We start from the raw sequence: 26,998 nt of genomic DNA on the forward strand, positions 1-26,998 counted from the left end.
TTTAACGCTTCACAATCTGATTCGGGCCTCCCTCCAGCATCCTGTCATAAACGTCAAGTGTTTAAACAAACACACTCACCGTGTGACTCTGCACCTGTGTTCGCAACATTAAAAAAATCACCTTTATTTTATCATTTCTCCTCACACAGTGCAACTCACAGCCCTTTCAATTTCTCTTTCCTAGCCCTATCACCCTTCGCATATGCCGTTTCTCAAGCGGGAATCCGGCTACTTTACTTTATTTATTTGTTTGTTTGTTTATTTATTTAATTATTTTCATCACAGATATCCGACTGTGTGATTATATCTCCTATACAAACTACAGCAGATGTTCAGCTTCAGTGTACATAATTATTTGCTTATTTTCGCCCCACTCGATATGCATACGCGTGAAACGCGATGCTATTTTTAATACCAGAGGGCATGTGTTCGCTTCCATACGAGATCCGTGCAGTGGATTGGGAACTACAGTGTAAAGAGGCGTTTCAACTACAGCTATGAAAGAGGAACAGTTGGTGTTGAACTAACAGAGCCATCACAGTTACAAAGGCAAAAAGGATGTTAACGATGAACGGGGATGCCCTCATTTGGGCTTCCTTTCTAACGCGAAATCCACAGATGCCTCATGAAACTCGAAAGGTGACCGTCGGGGCTGTCAATGTGAGCGATGCAAAGAAAAAAAAAACATGCGGTGACGTCACAGGAAAGCGATATTTCTCACGTCAGACGACGTGACACTACGTGATTCCGCTTTAACATGAGTGGTAAAAAAAAAACATTACGGGACGACGTCACAGGTACGCAATAATTGTGACGTCCTGTTACATGACATCGTCGCTTGATCAAAGGTGGGCTCGATCACGGAGGCATTGCAAGAAAAACTTGAGCTCAGAGAGCTGTAAATGCCTCCGATACCGGAGGCCATGTAAAATCACGTTGGGTGCAGGTGGCGTTCGCCTTCGAGTCTCCTGAGGTGAATGCATAAAGGACCCGAGACTTTTAACAATAGAGCCGTTTGAAGATACACTAAAAAGAAACAATCACTTGGTTTAGTACCGTATGTTTCACTGTCACAAATTTATTATTAGCGGAAAAAATGAAGGTTCAAGTTTCATTTTTTTTTCAATTTCGCGGTGAAATCTCGGTGCATGACGTAACAAATTGCAAAATGTATTTTTCATGATTTTGAGCCATTGGCTTGATGAAATTTATTGATACTTCGTATGCTATAGGTATATGGCACCCACAGATGACAGCGTACTTCATTTTTATCGAGGGGAAGCTACATACAAGCCAGCAAACTCCTTCAAACTTTATGACGTCACAGTGTTTCGTGCGGGAATCTCGCGGTGGAGTCGCCACCCGCATTTTCTTTTCGCGTGCTTTCCCGCTTACCAACCGTCGTGTCGGGGTAAAAATGCCCAAAGCAGATAACTCCTGCAGGTTTGTGAAAATTGTGCTTTACTAATACGAGAAAAATCGTTTTGTTCTTTAGTGTCCCTTTAAATTTTTCGTTGCGCCGGTTAGTGCGAACATAAGTTGTCTTCGTCAACCAACATACGCTCGTTTCGTCTTGTTTTTTTTTCCTCTTTGGTTTAGGTCTCACAACACGCGGCCCAATTTGTCCGGCGTGTAATCCAATAACTTTAATGGGGCGAGTTTGTTACGTCACTTAAAAATCACACATTGTCGCGTAACAACTACTCGCGGCACCAAAATCGTGGAACCTTATACGTTTTTATCATCTGCATTCACTTGAATCAACGCAGAACTACATTTTCACTGCTTCCTAATCATTTTCTATTTAGAGTTGTTTGTTTGCCATATTTCAAGATTTTCACTAGTGCGTTGTACGTCTATTTATTTTTGTACCTTCCCACCCCTGCTTGAGCCGCATGGCCTGTAGTATGTTGTATATAAGAATCGAAAAAAAAATCACCTAATAATTAGACACGTGACCAAAAATTAGGTAACCTAACGTAACATCAAGTCCCGTGACTGAAAACCACTAAAGAACATGTAAAGACTAGTCACGTGACTAAAATAACGTAACGTCAAGTATTACCACATGACATTACGTGACAACTAGTCGCGTGTATAAACATTATGTAACAACAAGTCACATGATTAACATTCGTGTACTGTCACGTACCATCTAGTAACACCGCTAAAAAATCTCCCGCTAAAATCGCGTAACAGATAAAACTGGTCACGGGGCTAAAGTCACGTTACATCGACAGTATCTGAAAGCGTAGGTAGAAGCTAGTCACAGGATTGGAATGACAACATCGTGTAACAGTTAGTCACGTCACAAGTTACTGCCAAAACTACGTAATAGCTGGTAACGTCACACCACATGCTCCCGCCGAAACCGCGTAACACGTGCGTCGTGTAGACAAAAACCAGCGATGAACAGCCAGGCCTAGCCACATTTAGTGTACTATACTAGCAAAAAAAATCACAGCATATCCATGGAATGAATGATGATGAGTGGGGCGAAGCGTCCGTTGATCCACCCGTGCTTTCGTGCATGCGTCCGTCCATCCGTTCGTGCGCCCGTCCGTGCGCCCGTCCGTGCGCCCGTCTGCGCGTGCATCAATGAGTCCGTCTGTCCGCGTGTCTGTCTGTCCGTCCGCGCGTCCGTCCGTCCATTTATTGAACATTTTAAGTACCGCCATCTCGCTTCCTTTCATTATATTATAAGACGGTGTCCAGAACCCTCAAGACTCTTCTTTATTGTCTCGAGTATGTACCCCACAACCCAAATCGGAGTGGTGATGATGAGTATGTACAGATGAAAAGATGATACGCATAAATAATGCTGAAACTTAGTTTCCCCGCGCACTTGAGCGGCCGGCTCGGCCGAGAGTTAGGCGGGAAAGGTACGGCGAACAAAGGTTTCGAGACGTGAAACGTGGATTATCTCGGAGGCACGGTAACGATGGTCCGAGGAACCCTCAACGGGAGTGACAAGGTAATTGACGGGAGATGTTTGTTCACAAACAACGTAAGGCCCTTGAAAGCGTGACTCAAACTTTTCACACAATCCGTGTGTACGAACAGGCGTCCAAAGTAATACTTCATCTCCAGGACAGAAGGTGACGCTACGACGAAAGCTGTCATAGCGTTGCTTGCGGTCTTGTTGACTGGCCTCCGTGTTGAGTTGAGCACGTTGCCGTGTGTCAGCGTGCTCAACATTCATTATAAACAACATCCATCATAAGCAAGTGCCGCCATCCAGCGGACAATCCAAGGACTAAACGAGAGTGTGTACCACATCTTTGCTGTCAGCGCTTTGTTAACACCAAGAGCGTGACAACGACGCCGTGCTACGTTTTTCGTGACACACGAGTTGCTCCTTTCAAAAAGCATTAATTTCCTTGTGATACGAACTTTTCGATGACACCTTTCTGACACCCACGCGCGACACATCCATATGCCCCGTCCTTCAACTCATAGCAATCCTAGCATCCCTCTTCAGAAGGGAGGGGGGGGGGGGGGGCGACGGTTTCTTACAGCGCGCCTCTTTATGTGAAGTCAGTGCATGGGGTAGCCTTTGTGGCCCCCTTCATAAGTGACTAAAAAGGGTGGTCACCCGTCTGCCCCCTCCCCCCATTGTGCGCATGCATAGGCTTCAAGCGCTTTATTAATATTATGTGACTCAAACAAAGCCGAACACCAACAAGCTTCTCATGTTCCGCTAGCCCACTAGTCGCACTGCGGGCCTCTTACAGAAATGCATCTTCCACGTGGTGGCCTTTACACGACATCTCTGGTATTAGGGTGCCATAGCTTAAGCGTTAATATTCAAAGCTTCCTCGTCAAAAAATCAAATGTCTGAGCTCCCGCTCGAAACATTCCTTCTTTTTTTTTCTTTACATCATCAAAACATTATGTCTTCGAGGGCCGTTCAACAAGCTCTCGCACACTTATTCCATGGCGACGAAGAAAACTGATCACTGCGTACAAATTAGGCTCCTGGAAGAGTACTATAGGCTCTGGCGAAACCGATCACAGATATCGCAAAACGCAATGAGATTCCTTCCTCTGGAGGTGCGTCATCGGCATCGTAGTTAAGCGAAAATTACACTCAAGAAACGGGTGTAACCTGGCGCCATTTTCAATAACCATGCACTCTTTTAGGCAAAGCAGAATCGTGGCATCTGTCATGGCTTCCGACGGCACGCGCGCGTATTCTTTTCTTTTTTTTTTTTTTGCGTGCACTCTACTGCAAATTTTGACGCGCCCTTTTTTTGCTGTCGTTTTTATTTTTCGAACCGCAACTCTGGTCGTCATGCGTCGAGCATTTTTCCGGAACCGTTGCCGTACCCTTTGCAACGTCTGCTCGGTTGCATTTTCTTTCTTCTCTCTCCTGCTCTCCTACTTTTCTTTCCCTTTCTCTCTCTTTACGGCGGCAGCGTCGGCTGACGCTCGCGGAAGCAGCCGCGACATCTGGCAGCAATTGATTCAGTCGGGAAACACTTTCGGATTCGGAAGGGGAGTAAGAGGTGGTAGGCGAATGGTGGGGTGAGGGAGATCATTGGGAAAGGGGAGAAGGAACACTTGAACGGCGGCCGGATATGAAGAGACGGAACAGTCTTCCTCACTTCCTCTTTTCCACTCCCCCTCTCTTTAGGTAGATTTTTTTTCTCTACTACAGTCACACTAGCGAAGCGTTTTCCCAATGCCCTCACGCCTCGTTCTCAATAAGGCAAGCCTCTCGAATCGCGTCTGCTCTCTTTTTTTCAAATATTTCCCTCGTTTTCTTTTTCTTTTGTATTACAGTGTCTCCTTCAACTCTGTCCCCATTTCTTTGTTACTATTTGACGTATCCAAAGTCATCCACTCGCCTACTCACAACAAGTTCTAGTGCACTTCACTTGCTCAACTTTTTTATAGCCTCGTTCATAGTTTTTAAATTTGCCTAGAAACGGCGATGTCCAAATTTCTCGTTATATTTATTTCCCACCCACCTTCTTTCAATTTCGCTTTCATATCATCTTCCCCTTTACGCATGTTCAAGTGATTTTCCCCGTTTCGGGCGAAAAAAAAAAGGAGAAAAACGATACTTTTATATTTATTTATTCGTTTCTTCGATTATGTACTGCTTCAGAACCTCACGTAGTTGACACTACATACCTCTTGATCCCCACTTTTTTCAACTATACTTTACTCATAACCTGTGAGTTGACGTGCCTTTTTCCAGTTTAGGGAAAACGATGCTCAATATAGGTTCTCTCCATTTGGGGAAACGTTTGACACTCGTCCCTACGTAGACCTTTTGTTACGAGTTCCGTACATCGGCTGTCTCAGCGCTTCGCGTGCTAGATTGCTGTCGTCACCGTTTTGCTTTCTTTGTATCCGTGATTATTTACACGGGCACAGTAGGGAAACGATAGGTTATTCACAGGCAGTCTAGTTTCGAAGCCCCGACACAGCTGCTTTTAAAAAAGTTTTAAAAATGACGTCGTACGCACGTTTTTCTGTTACAGCTTTGACATCTGCAACGCGGGGATGTTTTTCGTTCGAATTATTTACCGTTTCTCTGTTTTTATTTTCAATGTCACGTCCGAAATAGGAATGAAATTGAAAAATGCAAGAAATCTTAAGGGAAAATAGACATTATGTAGTGTGTGTGCGAATTAAAGATAGGGGCGCCTGCTTTTCTTGACACACCCAACAATCTTCAGTTTTTAGAGACAATGGTATAATATGCTCTCAGTGACGCAACATTTTCGAAGCGCTAGTCGAAGGAAGGAAAATAGGAGGAAAAAAACGGCAGGGAGGTTTACCAGCCTATAGGCAGCCGGTTTGCTACCCTGCGCATGGGAGGAGGAGGGGAGAGATAGAGAGCGGAGAGGGAGTTTCCCTATTAAGTCGGTAGGCAGCAGTTTAAGCCATATTGAAGAATCTGTCTGCGAAATTAAAAACGAATGTACCATCTTTTCTTTTTCTTTTTTCAAGCTAGTCGTAAGAGGATGTGTCGGGCGTGGGAAATAAATTCAATCTAATTATTGAAAAGTTATTAGGGATTTAGTATACTTATATTATTACCTAATCTTAAGCATGGGTGGTTGTCGCAACAAGGACGTCATTGTGACAGCAAACGTGTACCCGTGTGCCTTGACTAATTTTATCTTTTTTGCTTACTCAGCTGACTAACTAAAGAAAAATGAATCTCCGGTACCTTTGCGCAAGACGTGATGAAGCCATAAGCTTAATGAAGTCGTCCTATTCGCAATATCTCTAATGCGCTGGCAACAGTAATCACTGAGGTAACATAAAACGGTTCTGTTTTTGGCGGGAGGGTGAGGGGGGGTGGGGGGAGCATAGTATGTAGCCACCGGTGTTTATAAATTTTATTTACTTCGTTTAATTCTATTAGCGATAATGTTGCATCAACAAACCTGCGCTCTAACTCAACATTTATCCAAGTATCCAAGTTCTTGATACATTGGTATGTGGTGTTTAACGTCCCAAAATCACCATATGATTTTGAGAGGCGCCGTGGTGGAAGATTCTGGAAATTTCGACCACCTGGGGTTATTTAACGTGCACCCAAACGTGAGCACACGCCCCTACAGCATTTCCGCCTCCGTCGGAAATGCAGTCGCCGCAGCCGGGATTCGATCCCGTGACCTGCGAGTCAGCAGCCGAGTACCTTAGCCACTAGACCACCGCGGCGGGGCAAGTACGCAAGTTCTAGATGAAGAAGTTAGCTTCGGCGCGCTCTTAGTACTCGCAGTGTTTATGTGAACATCCTGTTACGAAAGCGAATATGACTTGAGAATTTCACAAGAAAGCTTGTTGCTCGAATTATTCTTGTGTGATGTTGGGGTGCATTGCGTCCATTATTTTCATTGGCAAAATACTAGAATACTAGAACGTGAGAATCGTTTCCATCTGGTCTAGTTGGTGATACTGCTTGTCCTATGATTGCAGCTAAATTTAAATGTACACACGAAGGAAAGAAACACGAGGACAGTACCGGCACTAACTGGCGTGTATTGAAACCTTTCGCTGAATCCATATAAGGTGCGGCATTGTGTGTAATTTTTGTCAACGTGCTTCTATATGCAGATTGCCGGGCTTATATAATTATTGTAGGGTTTCAACAAGCGTCAATTGGTAATGTCGGCACTGTGCTTGTGATTCTTTCTTTTGTTGATGCGTTTAAATTTAGCTGCAACCATTCAACATACTAGAATAAGAACCACCGTGTGAAAATTCTACAAATAAAGCCGGACGTAATAGTGGCTAATGCACTCGGCTGCTGACTCGCAGGTTGTGGGAACGAATCGTGGCCGCGGTGGCTGCATTTCCGTTGGAGGCGGAAATGTTGCAGGCCCGTGTGCTCAGATCTGGGTGCACGTTAAAGAACCCCAGGTGGTCGAAATTTCCGAAGCCCTCCACTACAGCGTCTCTCATAACCATATGGTAGTTTTGTGACGTTGAACACCAATACTTATTAATGCTCAAGGAAAAAATTTCATGCTTTCCCTGTTTATTTTCTTTTTCTCTTTTTTTCTTTTTGCGTTGGCTTATGGAGAACTAAGCTTCATACTTTGAAGAGCTACGTCATCAAAGAGAGCAGCTGCGCTGCTAAGCTAGAGTCGTCATGCCGTCTCATATATTTTGTTATTTGTGACGTCAAGATGGAGGCGTGCGACAGCGTTATCGGGTGATAACGAATTTTTTCATGATTCATATTGATTCACCGGTGGCACCGGTGTTCAATTTTTTTGTTTTAAAAGCCATCTAAGGCTCTCGCCTTTAAAATGTGAACTTATTAAAATTAGACGAGTGGCCTCCACATCGGCGCTTTTGACGATGATATCATTATATTAGCATATGAAATGCCAAAAATATACTGTTTTTATCGTGTTTTAAACAACAGAAACAACATGGTTGCCATAAACATCAGACGCGATTCAAACAAATGAGCGTAATAATACGGTGAATACGGTGTTACATCGGTTACTGTAACAGTCAACCCACATATACTTTTAACCTGGAAAACGTGACGTCACACTTCATTAAAGGCCAGCTTATTATTCTTTCTGCTTTTATCCTTCCCATGAAAGGTAAATTGGTACGAGCGAATGGTGTACCAGGACACTTTAAGAAAAAAAAACATGGGCGAGCGCTACCTACATATATTTCATCTTCGGTCTGTTGTACTGCATCCTAGCCTACGATTGAACAGAACTAACCACATCGACGGGCAAAATAGCCTTCTGCACAAGCTCCGTAAGCCTGAGCCATTTCGTCTCCTCCGCCAAGCTTCGTTGTATAAATATTACTGGATGATCCTCTCTACATCTTATCCCCGTCGCCTAAAACCAACAATGCCCCGCCGCGGTGGTCTAATCGGTAAGGTACTCAGCTGCTGAGCCGCAGGTCGCGGGAACGAATCCCGACTGCAGCGGCTGCATTTCTAATGGGGGCGGAAATGTTGTAGGCCCCTGTGCTCAGATTTGGGTGCACGTTAAAGAACCCCAGGTGGTCGCAATTTCCAGAGCCCTCCACTACGGCGTCTATCATAATCATATGGCGTTTTTGGGACGTTAAACTTCTCATATCGATCAATCAATCAATCTAGAACGAATAAACAATTCGAATAAAAAATATCTCTTGTAAAGCGTGCTTTGCGCATAACACAACGCAGTTAGAAGAAGCAAAACTTTCACTCTGAAAAATTGTAGACGTTGGTTACTGTAAAGCGTGCTTTGTGCTTAGCGCAATGCCACTAGAAAAAGCCACAGCAAAGCACCACAAAGTTAGGTGCCAATCAAACTTGAAAACTAACGTCAGGGTCAGGTTATTGAAGCATTCAATAGTGCACAACGGCACACGCTTCGCCCTCCACGCGTACTTGTCACGTTAATTCAGTACACTAAGTTTCCCCACAGGAGGACGAAAGAAAAAATTACGAGTCGTTACTCTTGAGAGTGGTTATGTCTGGGCAAAACGAAATACTCTCTGGTGAAACGCTAACAGTGATAACAGCGTCATCAGATAACATTCCACTCAGCAACCTAATGCTCCCACCTTGTGCTTCTGATGCGCAAAGTCAGGCTAACACACTGTCTGGCTCACGTTGCCTAAATATTTTCATCATCAATGTTTCCTTCAGTAGGATTCATTTGTTCTGTGCAGTGCTGTTATTAACGCGACAGCGTTAAAGAGATTGTTTCCCCGAAATTTTGTTGTTGGCGTTGCTGTCGGCGTTTTAGGTAGTGAGCGAAAAATCGTGATGAATGCAAATAATAATAAAATTATTTACGTAACTGTGAACTGTGTACCAGTAACACTACTATTCGGCTGACGAGACTGGTAAATCACGATTCTCGTCGGTACAACAGTTCCTTCGCACTCACGCAGCAATCGAAGAATAATAAGAGGGCTTGACAGGCTTCGCAGACGTCGAGAAAAATAGGGGGTGACCGTGGGAGAAAAACAGCCATGGCTCTTTAGTTCCGAGCCGCCGGTTCGCATCAGAGCCGATCACCCCAGGCTCTCCCCTTATGTGTGGGCTTTCCCGACCAACATCGCAATCCGAAGACCCTTCATAGTCTGCCTCGCTGGATGTTTTTTTTTTTTCTGTTATCTAATCTCTTTAGTCTGTCACTGTCTCTCTCTCTCTCTCTCTCTCTCTCTCTCTCTCTCTCTCTCTCTCTCTCTCTCTCTCTCTCTCTCTCTTCTATTTCTCTCTCTATCTCTCTCTCTTTCTCTCTCTCTCTCTCATCTTATCGCATTGTGGGCAAATACTTATATATTTAACTTACAATCAGCATTTTTAAGCAAAACTGAATAAAAGCTGAACAGTGTGTTAAACATACCGAATGAAACGTTCAGTAATCTTCGAGTCTTTCTGCAATGAAAAACATTTTTTCACACGTTAAAGTGTCTCTGTAATGTTTCTCCGAGTAATTATTGAACAAACGCGTTATCGGGGTTTATTACTCCACAAAATTTACTTATGCAACTGTTTTATAATACTTCAAGTACGAGCCTAGTTGAAAATTTGTTGCATGATCTATCTATCTATCTATCTATCTATCTATCTATCTATCTATCTATCTATCTATCTATCTATCTCAGTCTGTCTGTCTGTCTGTCTGTCTGTATGTCTGTCTGTCTGTCTGTCTGTCCGTCTATCTATCTATCTATCTATCTATCTGTCTATCTATCTGTCTGTCTGTCTGTCTGTCTGTCTGTCTGTCTGTCTCTCTGTCTGTCTGTCTGTCCGTCTGTCTGTCCGTCTGTCTGTCCTTTTCTCTTACTCTCTGGAAATCCACTTCACATACACTTCAAACATGTATTCATTGTCGTTCCTTCCCTTCTTCGCTTCTCTCCTAATGTTTTTCTACGCGTATCAACACAAAGACGTGAGCGCATAATGCTGCCACTTAGTTTTTCTTATGTCTTCGCTTTTCTGTTTTTTTTTGTTCTTTTGCTTTTATTCCCCGCCAGACGGTGGCACCAACGCGGTCCTTCGCGTGATTGTGCTCCCATCAATGTCGTCTGCTCTCCCCGACCTGGATCTGGCATTGCAGACGATTCCTTTTCTTTTCTTTGCCGCCTGCTTACCAAGAGGAACTGAACTCGTGTCCGATCTCGTCATTATTGCACCTCCCAGCCCTCGCTTTCTCCCTTCTTCTTCCTCATCTTCATCTATATAGCCCTGAGCCCATTCTTGTTTTCTCATTTCCACACCGGCTGCTCCGTTCCGCCGGCTACTTGACGCTAATAGCTGCCGACTGAGCGCCGACGCGAACACTCTTGGCTCCCGAACCGTACATGGTGGCCGATGGTACTTAAGCGCGCCGTTTTTCTTTTTTATATTAATCTGTGGGTAACCGTGACGAGGTGTGCACCAAGCCGTAGTTTCGAAAGATTGCCTTATAGCCTGGCTATACGCGTGCACTTTTTCAAAATTCAGCGACAAGGGGATACGAAACGACGTATACGATATGCGTGGCTGGCCTTTCGCGTTTTCGTGTCGTCTGTTCTTTGTATCGTCTGCTTTTAGCATTGTTTGCAGGTCATAGAGTTACACAAGCACATATAGTGTCGTTAGTTACGTTGTTTAATCATCTCACGCTTATTTATAAAGCCGACTACATTACAACCGGCTGTTTCAGTACATGGTTACAAAGTTTAGGCCGCCTATTTCAACTATGGCTGTCTGCTAATATAAGTTACAGCCACATTGTCTTTACCTAAACTCTTTCGATGCAGAGAGTCCAAGGTGACGCAGCTGCTGAAAGAAGCCCTGGGAAGTGTCACGTGTCGGGCCGCCATGATAGCCCACGTGTCTCCACTGTCGGCTAACTACGCCGAGACGCTGGCCACGATACAGCTCGCGTCCAGGATGCACCGCATGAGACGCAAGAAGCTCAAGGTACGACACTCCCATCTGTCGTATTGCAAGAGTGTGCTACGTGTACCTACGCCATGTTCACTGAAACACCTCATTAACGGAGTATTGACACGATTTCGAGACATCGCTAAGCAGACATTTTTCTTCTTCTTTTTGTATGCAGTGTTAGCTCTCTCCACACACCAAAGTCGTAAAATAGGCGCAAAGTATTTCACATTGTTCTTTTAAGTTTTTATCGCTTAGCATCTGCCAGCCAGCCAACAAATCAACACGGTTCCACTGAGTTTGCGAACTCTGCCTCCTGCGTGGGGCCTAAATCATAGCGTTTTCCAACGTACACCAGAAGGAACTCTGGCGCAAGTGTCTATGGGAACTGCAACGCACGGTGCTTCAGCGAGCATAAAAATGAAGGGTAGTACACAGATTTGTCTAATCTTTGTACTTCTGGCCTGCTTCTGGCTCCATATGTGTTCGTGTAGCTTGGAGCTGTTTTCTCACGAAACAAAAATCAGCAAGTGTTCAGTGGTTGCGCTTCGTCACCTTATTCTTTTTTAGGCTTATCATTTCAAATCGGGTCAAGAAATTGAAAAGGATCCGTTCTTTCTTTCAAAACGAAACCGAAAACGGCAACAAACGAAGCCGCAAATGCGATTCACCGCCCGCAAGTACGAAGACTAGGCAAATATGTGTACTACCCATCATTCCCGTCGTCGCTGAACGATCGCACCGCCAGAGTTCCCTCTAGTTAATTTTAGGAAACTATATGGTTTAACTAATGGAATTCACTGTCGGGGTCACTGGTCGACAAATCACTCATCGTTTGCGTGCATTTCGAACATATTGCAAACCTGCACTAGTAAGTCACGAGCCATGATGTCGCACTGCAATGACACGTCACTGAAGAAACCTGCCCCTTAATGTCGAAACAGAAAGTGTTTTTTAAGTAGCGGAATTAAAATGTATCTGATGCATTCAAACGCACCACAGAACTCTCTTTAGAAATCTTGGCCCCAGTACTTTTATTTAGAGCAACAATTTGTAAATGCTTAAGATTTGTGTCAGCACTCTACTGAGGTTGTTTCAGAATCCCCTTAACACTTGTTCACAAGGGTCACATCGATGCAGATGCATTTGTGCACCGTAATACTCGCATTATAACAGGAACTTCAGCAATTATTATACGATTGTTATTCGTTATTCTGTTGGCTTCACTGTAGATCAGGTTTGAAAACTTTCTTTAAATACGACAGACTTATTAGGATATTTCAACGCAAAAGAATGGTCTGTCTGTCAACCGAAACTGCTAAAGTTCAACAACTTCCTCGGCACCTACCAATCTTTATCTGGTTTCTGCGTTTATACTTGTGTGCGGTGTCGATTAAAAAGCAAATATTGCGCATATCTGAGGCACAATATCAACACTTTAATATTCTATAATGTTTCTTTTTACCAGAAAAGGCATACGTAAGTAATTATGAAGACCATAGCATTTATTACGCCGCACCGTCAATGCTACGCTATGCACGAAAATGCGAGTGCTTTCTACGCCTTGATAAGATGATATGGTGCTGCCGCCTACCCATGGCCATGCATTCTACAAATTATGGCCTCCGAGATTGTGCACGCATGACACACGCTCGCTATATCGGAGGCCATCCTTTCGTTTCGAAGATTACTGTCAGATGGCACTCATGTCTTAGCAGCATCTCCAGAATCCCATTCACCGATTTTGTAGCGCGGAACATCACATAAACGTTTTATTCACTCTCTCCAGACGCAAGACTAATGTCTATGGATGACATTTGCAGTGAAACATGCAGATATGGGGTCATTTTTTCAATCGAGGTGCCAGCCACCGCGATCTACTACGTAGTCTCGTGATTCGCCCTCTCTAAGGCACGAAATATCTGGTTTTGTTCCTTTCTGTGGAACTGTACCACTACCAATAAACTGAAATCTGTGCTGTAAAGTTATCCTGAACTGTATATGTCGCAAGCTTTCATAGTTTTTAATGGTCTGAGCTCATTGTAAAGCTCTATGAAGTGGTTTCAGAAAGGGAGAGAGAAATACAGTGGGACCATGAGGGCATTCCTGTCCTGCCCTGCGTTGGTCCTGTCCTTCATAAATAATAATAATAATAATAATAATAATAATAATAATAATAATAATAATAATAATAATAATAATAATAATAATAATAATAATACGTCACGAGCCAGCACCATGATATGAATCTTAAGTCCGTCGTAACGGAGCGCTCCGGATCTTTCGACCACCTGTAGTTTCTTAAAGGGGCCCTGACCACTTTTTGAGCATGATGAGAAAACGTAGCCGATTGGTGGTCGAGGCTCCCAAGAACACGCGTGTGAAATATTATAGCGCAGAACGTGGCCTCAATTAAGTAATTATTTCTCAAACTCAGTTAAAACTCAATCTCTTCTGTCAACAAATGATGCTACAGGCACAAAACCACTGCTTCCAAAGCTTAGTATCAGCGATTGGCAGATTTGAGCAAGGCACGCTCGGTCATTGCTGGGGCTACCACGTGAGGCCACGACTTGTCCACGGGTGCGCGCGCAATCACATCAATAATTCGCGCTTCAGAAGAAAGAAGTGTTCAAGGTCACGGTGCGTGCGTGACGTATTTTCTTTCCCCGTGCCATCGCTCCCTGCTTAGCTTCCAGTGCTTTTGTCAAGACGAGAGAGGAGAGAATGCAATTGCAGCGTACGAGAAATCTTTGTAAATCCCTTCGCTCGTACTGGACGGATTCTGAAAATTTTTGCGGTGGGTGAATTTTTGAAACAATAAGCTACTTTAGTGAATCTGTTCCACGGCTACTCGGGAACCGGTCGCAAGACCCCTTCAACGTGCCCCTCAATTTAAATACATGCGCCTCTAACATTGAGCATTTTATTGAGATGCGACTGCCGCTGCCAGGATCGAACCCGGAACTTTCGGGTTAGCAGCCGAGCACTGTAATAATTGTACCACCGTGACAGATTCACCTCCTCATTTGATTATGACCCGATAAGTTTGAAAATTATGAGCAAGAAATTTAATGTTCACCTGTAATCGCTTGCAACCTAGGAATAAATGTGAGCTTCGCCCTGCTGCCGTCGCTTAATGTTTAGAATAGATTGTGTACACGTTGAAGCACTGTACTCACTCTACCATGGGAGAGCCATAAGCTGTCCCAGTCGTTTTGTTTATAAAAAGTTAAGAATTTAGAGTGCTTGTTGCTCTACTATGGGACAGCAAAAAGCCAACCCGTGGCCCGTCTCCGATGATCAGTTTCTGCGAGGTGTGACACCTAGCGACATAGCGAATTTCAGGTGGGTGTTTTACCACACAGCCAAATGTTTGTATCGCTGGTTTATTATTTTTGGAACTTGAACTTCTTTGCAAAATTTAGCAAGAATCGTGGCGTCACAAAGAGAAGTCGAAAGATTTAGGTATAAACAACGAACTTTTGAATACTAATACACGTATTTGCATTATCACCGAAAAAGGTGCTTAATATCGCAATGGAAAACTGCCAGCCCGACTCTCTTGCCGTATTTCTGCGGGATGTGGAGCTCGCATTTACTCTTGTGTTGTAACCGACCATAAGAGATTCGCTTAATTTCCCAGTACGGATCAACCATGGCGAGCGCCGCGGCAGACGGCGTCGAAGGCGTCTGCCGGCCTTTCATGCGGACCCAGGCGCTGAACGAGGAAGGCTCGGGCCCGCGGTCCGGCAGCTCAGACCCGGAGTACACGTCCAGCAGCGAGCAGTCGTGCGACACGGTCATCTACGTGGGCCGGCACCAGGACTTCACGGACAACGAAGGCCCACCGCCGGCGCTCGAAGCGGTCCTCTCGGCTCCCACGCCTCAGAACTCGCCGGCGAGGACGGTGACGTCAAAACCTGCCGAGTCCCCGTCGCGACACGGCGGAAGCAGCAGTGCCTTAGGACCGGCGGCCATCACCAGGACGGATGCGCCCACACCTTCAAAGGTTGGCGTCGGTCCCCGTTGCCTAAAAAGTTTGTTAATTAGTCCTTTTCACAGAGTGTGTCGGCATATTATTAGGCTCTGACTAGAGTAACCCAGGGGGTCGTGACGTGGCCGAAGACAGGAGACTTCGTGTTGGGATTTAACTGTTTATTTGGGCAAACCTGCGCCCGGTAAACGGAAAGTCCAATTACAGCAGCAGTCTCGCACAGATAACAGTCTCGGACTGATAGCGGCGAACGGAGCGTCGGCCTTCGATCAACAACAACTAGCAAGCGGCGAAGTGCGTCGGCATTTATACTCTTGCCATTGAATGTTCTAGCGTTATCGCTGGCGGTGGCGTAGGTTCCAGAACAATCTGTACCGTTCGCACAGTGGGCGTGATCTTATCGAAATGATCTACTACAGTCCGGAACCTTCTCGAAAACTGCAGGCGCGGTTTGCGCTGAGAATCGTGTGGTGTTTTGGGACGATAACAAAAACTTGGGAAATGGAACGGGGCATTATACCTGATATGTTAGTCCGTAAGAATCGGTTTGTAGCTGAGCACTCTGCCTTTCCCTTCTTGTCTATTTACGTGCTGTAAATACCACTATGTTTGCAGTACAAACTCGTCCGAATTTCAGTGCTTTTATAAAGGATATATTAAACACGCGTTTGAAAACAATCCGCGGCCATCAGAAAACAATCGGAGCAGCTGCGCACTAGCGTAACGAAGACTGTGGAAACAGTGAAGCTGATGCTTCCCCTCCTCCTTTCCCTTAACACACTCACTTATCTTTCGCTGCTGTACTATACTGCACAAGACTACGTTATGTTTTAGCTTGTCGCCTCCTCCTCAACCTAGCATCACTTCGCTTTCACACCCCCTTGCTAAACTGTATGGTACAAGGCCGTGCTATTACAGCAAAAGCTGTAATAAGATCAATACTCGCGTCACGCGTGCCGTAGTTGTCCGCCGCCGCCGCTGGTGTCCGTAACTACCCCGCTCGATATTAGAAAAGAAAACTAGCACCAATGACACAGTGGGGCTCGAACCCGGGTCCACTGAGTGCCAGCTCAGTATTCTACCACTGAGCCACGCCGGTGCTTGGGACTTGGCAACCCTGTCTCATGCAGGCTTGATGTCGGGAAACCAATCGCGTTAATACGACTTATAAAGCGTTTTAAAACAGCGAAAGAACAACCAGTCGCACATTGCGAATAGCGTAACGAGGGAGTCGTCCAATGCTCCGACCCATTACAACAGCTGGTTCTTGTTCACCTGTTAACTGTGGCGCATACCCACTTCAGGCCTAATTCCTCATAGTCGTCAGCCACTGCATGAACAATCGGCACGAAATTCCTTGCAAGTATTTGCGGATATACCACGCTTCTCAGAAGAATGACGAAAAAAAACATAACGAATGCCGGCCTACTAGCCAAAAATTTTTTATCTTTAATACCGTAGAGGGTATCAAGCAAGTGTGCTTGCAGCAGTTACACAGTGAGTGTTCGGAAAAGGCTCTGAAAGGTCGCTCTTCTAGCCGCTGTGACTGTGCTGCGCCTTCCGCGCAGGCCTGGCGTTTTTATTCCCTCTACCCCCCCCCCCCCCCTTTTTTTTTTCGTTCTGCTCACATCGCTCTTCGTGCTTACTTCCCTTTCGCAACCCTCGCTGTACTATACATGGCTACGCTATGCTTCATCCACTTCTTTCCTCCACTCTCTTCCCTTCACATCACACCTCCTCACTCGTCATTCTCTTTCCCACCTCCTTGCTGTACTAAACTATGCTCATTTCTTGGTTTTTCATACCTTGGCATAGTTTGGCTGGCTTCACCATCTCTCTATGTGAATTTTCCCCATTCAAAAAGTTGATGCGGGACGACAACGGTGTGTCGCCGAGTTTCGCGCCACTTGTCAAAACATACATGCAGCTGCTACCTCGATTTCTATCACTGTCTCTCACTTCTCGTTTTCTCCCAGAGCGGCGCAACCAATCGCGACGCCTGCTCGTCCCCCAGCGCCGCTGAGAGCCACGGCAAGGCACATCATACGCTAAAGAAGAGCCACCGCGGCACCGGTGGCTCCAATGCCCCCACCAAGGACCCTCCTGTGACGTCAGCTTCGACAGCGAGCCACGACGCAGCCGGTGGCTCTCGGCGCGCTAGCGACGAGCTCTGGATCGACGGTCCTCGCTTCTCGAAGCCGCGCTTCGACTCGCGCACCCTGGACCAGCTGCAGAAGGAGCAGTGGGTGGACGGACCCGCGGTGGCGGCCGCCGTGTACGGATACATGGACGACCACAAGAAGAACATGGTCGAACGCTGGGTGCAGGAACACTCACGCTATGCTCAGGGACACAAGGGCGCCAAGAAGCACCGGCCGGCATCGGCCAACAGGACCGGTACGTGTAAAAGCGCACGTCTCTGGGCTTGTCAAGCACATTGGCCTCCGTTCACATGAACAGTGGCAGAAAAGACGCATCCGCTAAAAATGGTTTCCATAATACTCTGTTCACAGATGCGTCGGTGATGATTTTGGAGATGATGACATAGCGTGTTAGAACTTCGGTCACATATACGAATGCTCCTTATAAGTCTCATCGCTACGCGTATTTTTATACGCTGATCGTCATCTTCGTTACATGCTGCTATTGTCTTTCATAACCTCACACTACACGCATTCAATATCAATCGTTGAATTCCGCGTCTACGATCAATCGTTACTATGCGACCCAATCGTTTTGTTTTACGACAGTGTTGTTTTACGCCTTTTACTGTGCAGTTTGTTTGAAAATAGAAAAAAGTGTTTTCTTTAGAATTAGCATATCTTAAAACGCCGCGTTGTAAGGGGAGGCCAGCCGCTATACACAAGAACCTGCTTCGCTTACTATATACTTCACAGCATTCATTCTATTCATTACAGAGACCGAGCCAAGTCCTAAGTCCACTCCGGAGCACAGAAAGACGAGGACGCACCACGAGCACCACTCGAAGAGGAGGACCTCACTGGAGAGGTGTCACGTCAATGGAGGATGCTCCAGGGAACAACATCATGAGCGTAAAACCGCACACGACACTTTCTCTTCGGAGCAGCAGCAGCATGCTCCAAAGTCGGTCAAGTGCGCTCCCGCCAAGAGAGACCAAGGCCAGAACACCTCGGCCACGACGGCGACGCGCGAAGAAGTCGCCCCGTGCCACGACGTCCACATGACGCCAGCCGAAGAGGAACAGCCTGAATCACCGGTACATATGCAGGACTGCTGCTTGCAGGTCACTGAGGAAGACATCCTCGCCGCGACGTCTGGCTGGCCTGCGACGAACGACGAGAACCCGCTGCCCGAGGTGGACCAGGGAAGCAGCAAGAACGGAGCCGGCAGCGGAAGTCAGGGAAGCCACCCGCTCCGCGTCCTGAGCGACGACGGCCTCAACCTGCCTTCCTCCTTCACAGACTCGAGGTCCGTAAGCGTGGACCTGAACCACGTCGTCGGCGACGACGCCGAGATATTAGGACACGTTTACGGGGGCCTGACCTGGAAGCTCCTTCAGGGCACCCTTCTGCAACGTCGTCGCGAGCGGCACCAGAGGCTCTACGGGGACGACTTGAGTGTCGGAGTCAAGGGAGATGTCCTCACCGAGAAGCTGGAGCGCATCGCCCGGCTGAGAAAGTTGACGTCACCGTATTTCGACAACAACAATGAGCGTATACCATCCCTGCTCATAATGCGCAGCGGTACGTCCAGCCCGACGGGAGGCCGGTACGGCAGCCTGCCAAACCGCAAGCAGCGCAAGGACCTGTGCGACGACCACGATGGCTCAACGGACGATGGCAGCAACAGTGACTGCGCGGACGTCACGAGCACCAAAAGCGAACCAGCTGACCTGGATGCTGCGGACAGGTACGACATCCAGAGGCTTAACATTAAGCCCATGAACGGCCTCAAGCTGGAGGCCTTCTACAACCGAATCCAAAAATCAAACTCCTCCCTCGCCGAAAGCCAGGACCTGTCACCGCCTAAGCTATCACCTCAGGGTGACACCCTTTTCCAGTCGTACTCGGAGAAGCTCGATCTCCTGGCCAAGGACTTCGGTGTGTTTCCGGGTGCGCATGATCCTCCGGTAATAGACGTCCAACCTCACAGACTATTTCCGTTGCTGAACGCGAGCAGTGAGCCTGACGGGCTTTCAGCTAATCACAGAGTTCCTCCTCAAGGCACAGAAGCTCCACCGCCAGATTCCTCCCCTCCAGAGGCTTCGGGGGACTGTGTTTCGCCGGCTGCCTGCTCCTTCGCCAGGCAGCCAAGGTGGCTAAGCAGCGGAGGGCCGAGCGAAGATGTCGCCGCCAGGTTGGCGCAGAACGGCGATCACGTGGAGAAGTCGACCTCTAAACCTAACAGGGTACTCGCCAATGGCACCCGTACGGGTTCCTCGACGCAACAGCACGTAAAACAGGAGCAACACTCGTCACCCAAGAGAGTCATCGCGTCGGGCTCGAAGCCACAACGTAAACTCAGCTCAGGAAGTGTTCCTATTCCGGGAGCGGCTGTTACCTTGGCGCACAAGATTCACATGTCGCCATCGAGAGCGGCCGCCAGCCCGACGAACAGCGCTTGTGGCACGCTCACTAGTTGCTGTAGCCCGACTAGGAGTCGAGCGAGCGCCAAGAACGGGCGAACTACGACGGCATCAGCGACACCGGCGGCCGTCATCACCAAGGCACCGTGCAGCAACGGCAAGCATTGCGACCCTGCAAGGCTAGCCAAGAAGCCGCCGCATGGTAGCAAACTGTCGCCAGTGGGAGCCATGACTGCCCTTGATGGCGGTGACCCCACGAGTGCCACGAACAACCCACTCTGCCGGAGCGTGTCGACGCCTACGACTCCGTGCAGCGCGATAGACTCGAAGTCGGCGATCCAGAGGGCGGAGACGGTGGACTCGGGCGTGCTGCCGTCACCGTACGCTACGGTGACGCAGGCGAGGCCCACGATACGCAAGTCCAGCAGCGGACATGGCAGCAGTGACTCGAGCAGCTTCAAGGGCGTCATGAAGACGGTGCAGGTGGTGCAGTGCTCGGGCACGAGCAGCGGATACGAGAGCATCATCCTGCGTGACAGCACGCCGGCCTCCAGCCAGGACTCGGGCAGCGAGCGAGGCAACAAGGAGGCGCGAGGCCGCAAGGGTTCCCGCAAGATGGCGCAAGGTAACGCACAATGATCTGTCTCTTTCGTATTAGCCTCGAACTTCTTAGGGAAGACTGTCTGATATTCCTTACTAAAATCACGCATGCTATTCGGTTGCATGTCTATACAAACAGTATTTTGAAAATGAAAAAAAAAGTCAACGAAACCATCAAGATAACTATGAAGACTTCCCCGTAGGCCATGAGTGACCTGTCTTGAACCCTAAATTGAGTGTACTAGAATGGTGTACAGTCTGTTTAACACTCGAGGGAAATCTCGGAGTGCATGGCATCGCCATGCGGCCAGCGCTGCAGTCACGCGCTGGCAGCAGCTCGCGCATGCGCATACGCTTGAGAAGCATGTTATTGAACCGCATCGTCTGCAATGGTGGTGCACGCTGGCCACATTGTCGGGTAGCTTGCTGACTTTATCGTTGCTGCGGGAACTGTGGCAATATTTTCTACTAAACGTTGGGCGATGCCAACCTCCCAGTCATTATTGCCGATGATTGAGTTCTAGAAACACAGTTTGACAGCATACGTTGTTTGCATTTCGAAACGCCGTGGTGCTGAGTGCGTTCACGTATTTTATTTTTCGTTGTTTGTGAACGGCAATACGTTTCGACGGGGAATACCATAATGGGCACGTACAGTGCGTGGAATTTATTTCGTATATGAAAAAAACGAAGCACTCTTCAGCGACTGCCCTGCAGCTATGCGGGTTCAACACGTATTTAAAAATGAGAACGAGTTGAGGAATGCAGTAGGCTATAATAATGATCTGAACGTGCTGCTTCTCGACAGCATTTGATTAATTGAGGTCACTCACTCGCCGGCGAGAAAATGCACGCGTGGAGAGAGAGGGGGGGGGGAGACGTCTTTATTCATAAAGGCATGGAGAAGGAGGGTGTGGGACGAACCACTAGTCCGGGGTCCCTAGGACAACTCCAGGGATTCGCTCGGAGGATTTCAAGCTGGATGGTCGTGCCCTCACGATCTCCGACGCCAGCGTAGCCCCCGCCGACTGGTTCGCCCTCCGCGGTCTCCTGACGCCGTGCAGCTCTCGCATTGTGGTGCCCCGCCCTTGGACTGCTTCGACTGGATCCCCACTTTCCTACCTCTTTCTATTTTCCGTCGCTTGCCTCTCTATTTCTTCTTCTATTTCCTGCTATTCTTTTTATTCCTCCTTCCCCCCACTCCCATAAGGCACTGCGCCGTGTCGCCGCTCAGGCAGACAGAAATTAGGTGCCTTTTTCCTCTCCCTTACAACCACAACCACCACCACCGACGAGTCGGGCCCGCTGTGTCAGAGCTCGGGAAACCTCGGGAGGTCCATCGCGTAGAGCATCGTCCCACAGCTCCTCGTTACGTAAAGGGTAAAGGAAAGCAGGTAAGGGACCAACTTCACTTAATACCCCGTCATGTCCCCTGCGGCAGCGATGACGGCGCTCATTTTGGACGGCAGTGGTGCGTACTGTGACACGATCAGAAATATGAGCCCAGTTCCCGTAGCAACGAAGAAATTCGCCTGCTGCCGGACGATTCGGCCAGCGCGCACTTCCGTAGCCGACGACGCGGTTCAAGAAAATGCCTCTCAAGCGTCGGCGCACGCGCGATCTGCTGCCGGCGCGTGACTGCCGCGCCGGCCGCATCATGGCCGCATCGCGAGGCCACGCGCTACGAGATTTCTCCCAAGCGTGAAAACAGACTGCACCTTAAACAGAAATTTATTAGGATGATGAGGATGGCCATGCCTGAGAAAGGATGGACGGAGCTGTTTGCAGTGTGCTCGTACCAGCAAAGACAATGCCAGCTAAGCTACCACTCAGCATAATTATGACCTCATTACATTGGAATAGTGCCTTGTACAGGTGCTTTAAGGGAGTTATAAGTACTATAAGCATTACAAGCACTGTGCCCTGAAATTATTCTTTGAAGTTTACTATCATTTGGTAAGCAAGACCCCGGAATTATTTCGACAATTCTTTTTTTTAGAAAAAGGATGCGCTCATAACTTATACGCGGCATTATATAGGGTCACTGTCTATGAAGAAAGGGTCACATAATGCACGAGCAACCATTCGGTTATCAGCAGTGAAAACCTCCTCCTGCTCCCGGCGAGGTCAGTGTGGCTACGGAGGTGTCTCGAGTCCACTCCAGGGACTCCCGTTTTCTCAGTGCAGGCGGAGGAGCCGGCGGCAGGAGCCGATCGGCGCCGGGCCGAAGCCCTCCCGAGAGCCCACCCGTGCGAAGGCGTCAGCACATGCCGGGACTCGGCAGGCACGTGCAGCGCTGGCACCAGCAGCACGGACACGATCTGCGCGGGGGACAGCCCGAAGACGAAGTGGGCTGTGCTGGCCTTTTGTGCTGCAGGCTTCTGGACTTCTACTAGGCGACACAGCAGGGCCACCTCGTTGCGGACAGAGTGAACCTGCCTGTGCATATGGTGCGGAGGTGTTGTGTGCGGAAAGACTCTTACACCTCGAGCCACCTTGTACTGAAACGAGCTTTGATTTCTTTCTTTAGTTTCTTCCTGAAAAAAAAAAACTGTGTGTTCACAACGGTAGGCGAGCGTTATGGTGCGTGGGGACTTCCTTGGTGAATTTCGATAACCATAACGTACAGTTCATAGCGTAACCGAAAAAAGGGCAGCATACGATGACGAGTTCGGGCACCGAAGTACTCGAACGCCTCTAACGAGAGCAGCACCACTAGTGGCGACATCGTGTAGCACTGTGATCAGTCTGAGGCCTCCGCGATCAGCTCTGGCAGCTTCCGAAGCTAATCGGGGAGGCCACAATCACTTCGGTTGCGTTATTAGAGTCTCGGAGACCGGGACGATCCATGTGTGTAACCGTGTCTCGGCGATTACGGCGTTAGAAACCTTAGGTGCGTTCCATCGTTGTATCAAAAGAACAAAAGGACAGTCAAGTATGTCCTCGCCAAAATCTCTTTGCCGCTGCTGATACCAATACGTCATCACGCTAGGGAAATTCATACGATGAGTCGTTGCAATAATGCTTAATACTTTGTGACTTTCCTGAAACAAGACAGGGTGCCATAAGGTGTCACCAGAAGGGTTGCTCCTCGCGTGTACTTTTGTGTTTTCACAATTCATGACTGTGAAACATTTTTCATAGGGGAACTGGTCACTGATATATCACATTGTCATCATTTAGAGAGGAAGAATAGATTCAGAGAAAGCGTCACATGATTTTGCTATAGCCTCTCCAAGCTAACCTCTTTTCGTGTATTCAAGCCGAACTATAGTCCTACACTCAAATACAGCGTAATATCTAAAAAAGACGTAAGCTTGCCTTCAGCATATGCAGATTTCGGTGCACGTTAAAGATCCCTAGGTGGTCAAAATTTCCAAATTCCTCCACTAAGGTGTTTGTCCTAAGCATATGGTGGTTTTGGGACGTTAAACGCCGCATATCATCATCAGGCTTCAGCAGACGCAACCAATGCAACGCGACCAATAGTAGCCCTGGCCTATCGCATAAGTAAGGCTCATTTCTCCCTCAATTTTTTATGACGTGTCAACAGCATGGTCACGTGACGTTTGCTACCATTGTTTTTTTTTTCTCTCCATGATCAAGTATCAAGCTGTACATTGCTCCATAGCAGAACTCGTAGCTAGGCTAGTTGGTAATAATTTAAGTAAAATAGACACCGAACTACCACTCTGTGTTCTTTCTTCTAGTATTGTGGTTCGGCTTCTAGCTTATTAGAAATATTGCTGCTAGGTCTCAGCCAAAACTAATGATTGATTGATATGTGGGGTTTCACGTCCCAAAACCACCATATGATTATGAGAGACGCCGTAGGGGAGGGCTTCGGGAAATTTCGACCACCTGGGGTTCTTTAACGTACACCCAAATCTGAGCAAACGGGCCTACAACAGCCAAAATTAGCGTCGCACTACCAGCACAGCCGACACACTTTCGCAGACTGAGCGCCTGAAAGCAGTAATGAATTTTTATTAAATTGTAAAGAAAAATAATGTGTTTTAACAGAAGCACTGTTTAGTAGCTAGCTGTGTCCCCAGAGCGTCTCCAGTGGCCACGCAGAACCACGTGACCCTCCATTCTGGGTCACGTGATCCTGTTAGCAGCAATGTGTACAGTACAGCAGTATTGTTTTCAAGAAATGGATCTTCTAAGATAAGGAGTCGTAAGCAGCGCTATCGCTTCTACAAAAACGCATTTGGTTAAACACACACGACCCGATATTAAATGAATGGCTAACGGTTTAACTGTGAACGCGTGTGTAATACAGTAGCGACAAGTCTCGAAATGTATGAAGTGAAGGCGGCAAAGTAGGTATGTTCTAGCCGAGCCATTGCAACTAATTTCAACGTTATTTTTTTTTTAAACAAGAGGCATGTTCCTTATATCGTGGTGGTTCTTTTTTTTTTTTGAGAACACCGTCAATTGGGACCGGGTACTAACATTACTTATGCAACCAGCATAGCGTACGAACGTCCTCCTCCATCCTGAAATATCTTTCAATGAAATTAACACATGAGTCAAACAACACTGCTTGCCTACTACCAAAGACGCTCCTGCATGTGCTAAATGGTTTCTTGTAATTTGTGCGCACAGAGCTGTGTTTCATATCATCTTCACTTGCATCTCAAGTTTCATCCTGTAGATATTCATAACATAACAATACTGCTCGCATTTCATTATCTGCCTAGCAGCGGGTTTCCATTACAAGCTACATCGTATTACATCTGTTCATTACCAACAGAAGCCATAACTCAGCGTAACTCAATGAACATGATTCCGAAGAAAAACTTTCATTTTGTTCGTTTTCCATGCATTTGCATGGGAGAAATCAGGTGCTGTGGGCAAACAAAAACTTGTAACGTTACAATTTGTTTCTGGGTCTGATTACTTGGAACCTAATAATGTGTAATGGAAACTTGGTACAACAGGCAGTACGACCAGACGCTGTTTCGCGTAATGACCTTGCTTCAGGTCCTTTAACTTTCAGTTACACTAAATGCGAAACGAAATGCGTGACCCGAAAGTCGTCTTCAGGAAAACCTGCAATCTCCGGGAACGTAGTAGCGAGAGAGACTTCTAAACCCTCGGCATACCATGATCTCCACAACTACCCAAGCCGAAACCAAGCCAAGACAAGACAACGTGCCACTTCGACTGCCTACAGTGAACACAACTAACTCTGTCAGCGAAGCTCCGTGCGAACTCGTATGTGCTCGGAAGAGTGTGTGCACGTGACTGGTGTTGTATACAGTTTATCTGGCCCGCTTGTTTTGTATATCATATAGACCTGTTGCATGTCTGTAAAGCGGGGTAGGCGCCGTCTACATAGTGAGGCGTCTGCAGCGACGTCCCGGCACGTAGGCTCCGCCCAGCCCAAAGCTCGCTACCGCCCTCAATGATCACGTGACAACTAACACAGCGGCTGCAACGCTTCCTCCGAGCACAGCGCGTCGGGGAGCCTCCCGCGCGATCTCGGAGGCAGCTTTGCAGTTGCTGTGCTAGTTGTTGCGTGACAACAGACGGCAGTAGTGAGCCTCGGAGGAGCCTACGTGCCCCGACGTCGGTGCAAGCGCCTCAGTATGTCGACGGCGCCTACCCCCCGTTAACAAACGTGCAACACGTCACTACCATGTGTGTTGTTTCCATAGCGTCCACAACCAGTAAGGTGGTCAAACACTTTTCTTTTTGGTACACGCTCGCTCTTTTCGAGTCCTCCATGTGACGAAGTTTTTAGACACGCGTTGTCTATTGTGTAAGCGTGAATTCAGCGCCATGTTGGTGGAGAGAAGGGTCGTAATAATATCAAAAAACAAAAACAACCACAAACGGGGTGCCCGACGATCCGCACGTGCGGCTCCCCGCTCTGTTGTTCATTTGTAACGTGTTACATTAAAAAGTGTTATTTTTATCCATGATCTCACGTCTGATCATTGTAGACTCATTGTCGGTGCAGGTCCTCTCATCTGGAGGAGGAAGTGACACGCACGGAGGGATAGATGGAAAATGCTTCATTTTGTCAGAAAGAAGTTGCGGATACCGTGCTGGATAGCCATTGGCCCAACGTTGACGGCGACCTAGGCGGCCCGCTCCAGGGCCGTTGTGACTGGGTCTGAGCTGGGTAACACCGCCTCCCAAGAAAGACTATCATCTTCTTTCTTGGGAGGTGGTACCAAGCAGAAATTTCGGTCTGGGTGCCCGCATGTTTCCGTCTGTCGGTCGCACAATTCAGCCACCCAGCAAAAGTTCAAGCCAATTATCAACGCCCAGCCATCTTGATCTGGTGGCTGAGTTCATACTTGTGAACATGGTCGATCAAAAAGCAAGTATTACGCATATCTGAGGCGTAGCATCAATACATAAGTATTAGGTAGTGTGTTTCTTACGTTTCGCTGATAATGCGACGCTAGGAACAAAAAAAGCGGTTTTCTTCGCTTCAGTAGAAAAC

The 26,998-nt window shown here is 47.4% G+C and overlaps 1 protein-coding gene across 3 annotated transcripts in view; it reads left to right on the forward strand.

Moving 5' to 3' along the window:
* LOC119168211 (uncharacterized) overlaps positions 1 to 26,461 on the forward strand; it is a 500,388-nt gene extending 473,927 nt beyond the window's left edge. For 2 of the 3 annotated variants that reach the window (XM_075867475.1, XM_075867476.1), the window contains 5 exons: positions 11,245 to 11,407; positions 15,018 to 15,383; positions 17,345 to 17,765; positions 18,287 to 20,560; positions 22,718 to 26,461. In XM_075867475.1, coding sequence (XP_075723590.1) covers positions 11,245 to 11,407; positions 15,018 to 15,383; positions 17,345 to 17,765; positions 18,287 to 20,560; positions 22,718 to 22,968 — 3,475 coding nt within the window. In that variant the 3' untranslated portion in view covers positions 22,969 to 26,461. The remainder of the gene's footprint in view (positions 1 to 11,244; positions 11,408 to 15,017; positions 15,384 to 17,344; positions 17,766 to 18,286; positions 20,561 to 22,717) is intronic. The other variant, XM_075867474.1, reaches the window with a different exon arrangement.
* Positions 26,462 to 26,998: the final 537 nt, after the last annotated feature.

This window comes from Rhipicephalus microplus, chromosome 6 (genome assembly GCF_043290135.1).
Source record: "Rhipicephalus microplus isolate Deutch F79 chromosome 6, USDA_Rmic, whole genome shotgun sequence".
NCBI lineage: Eukaryota > Metazoa > Arthropoda > Arachnida > Ixodida > Ixodidae > Rhipicephalus > Rhipicephalus microplus.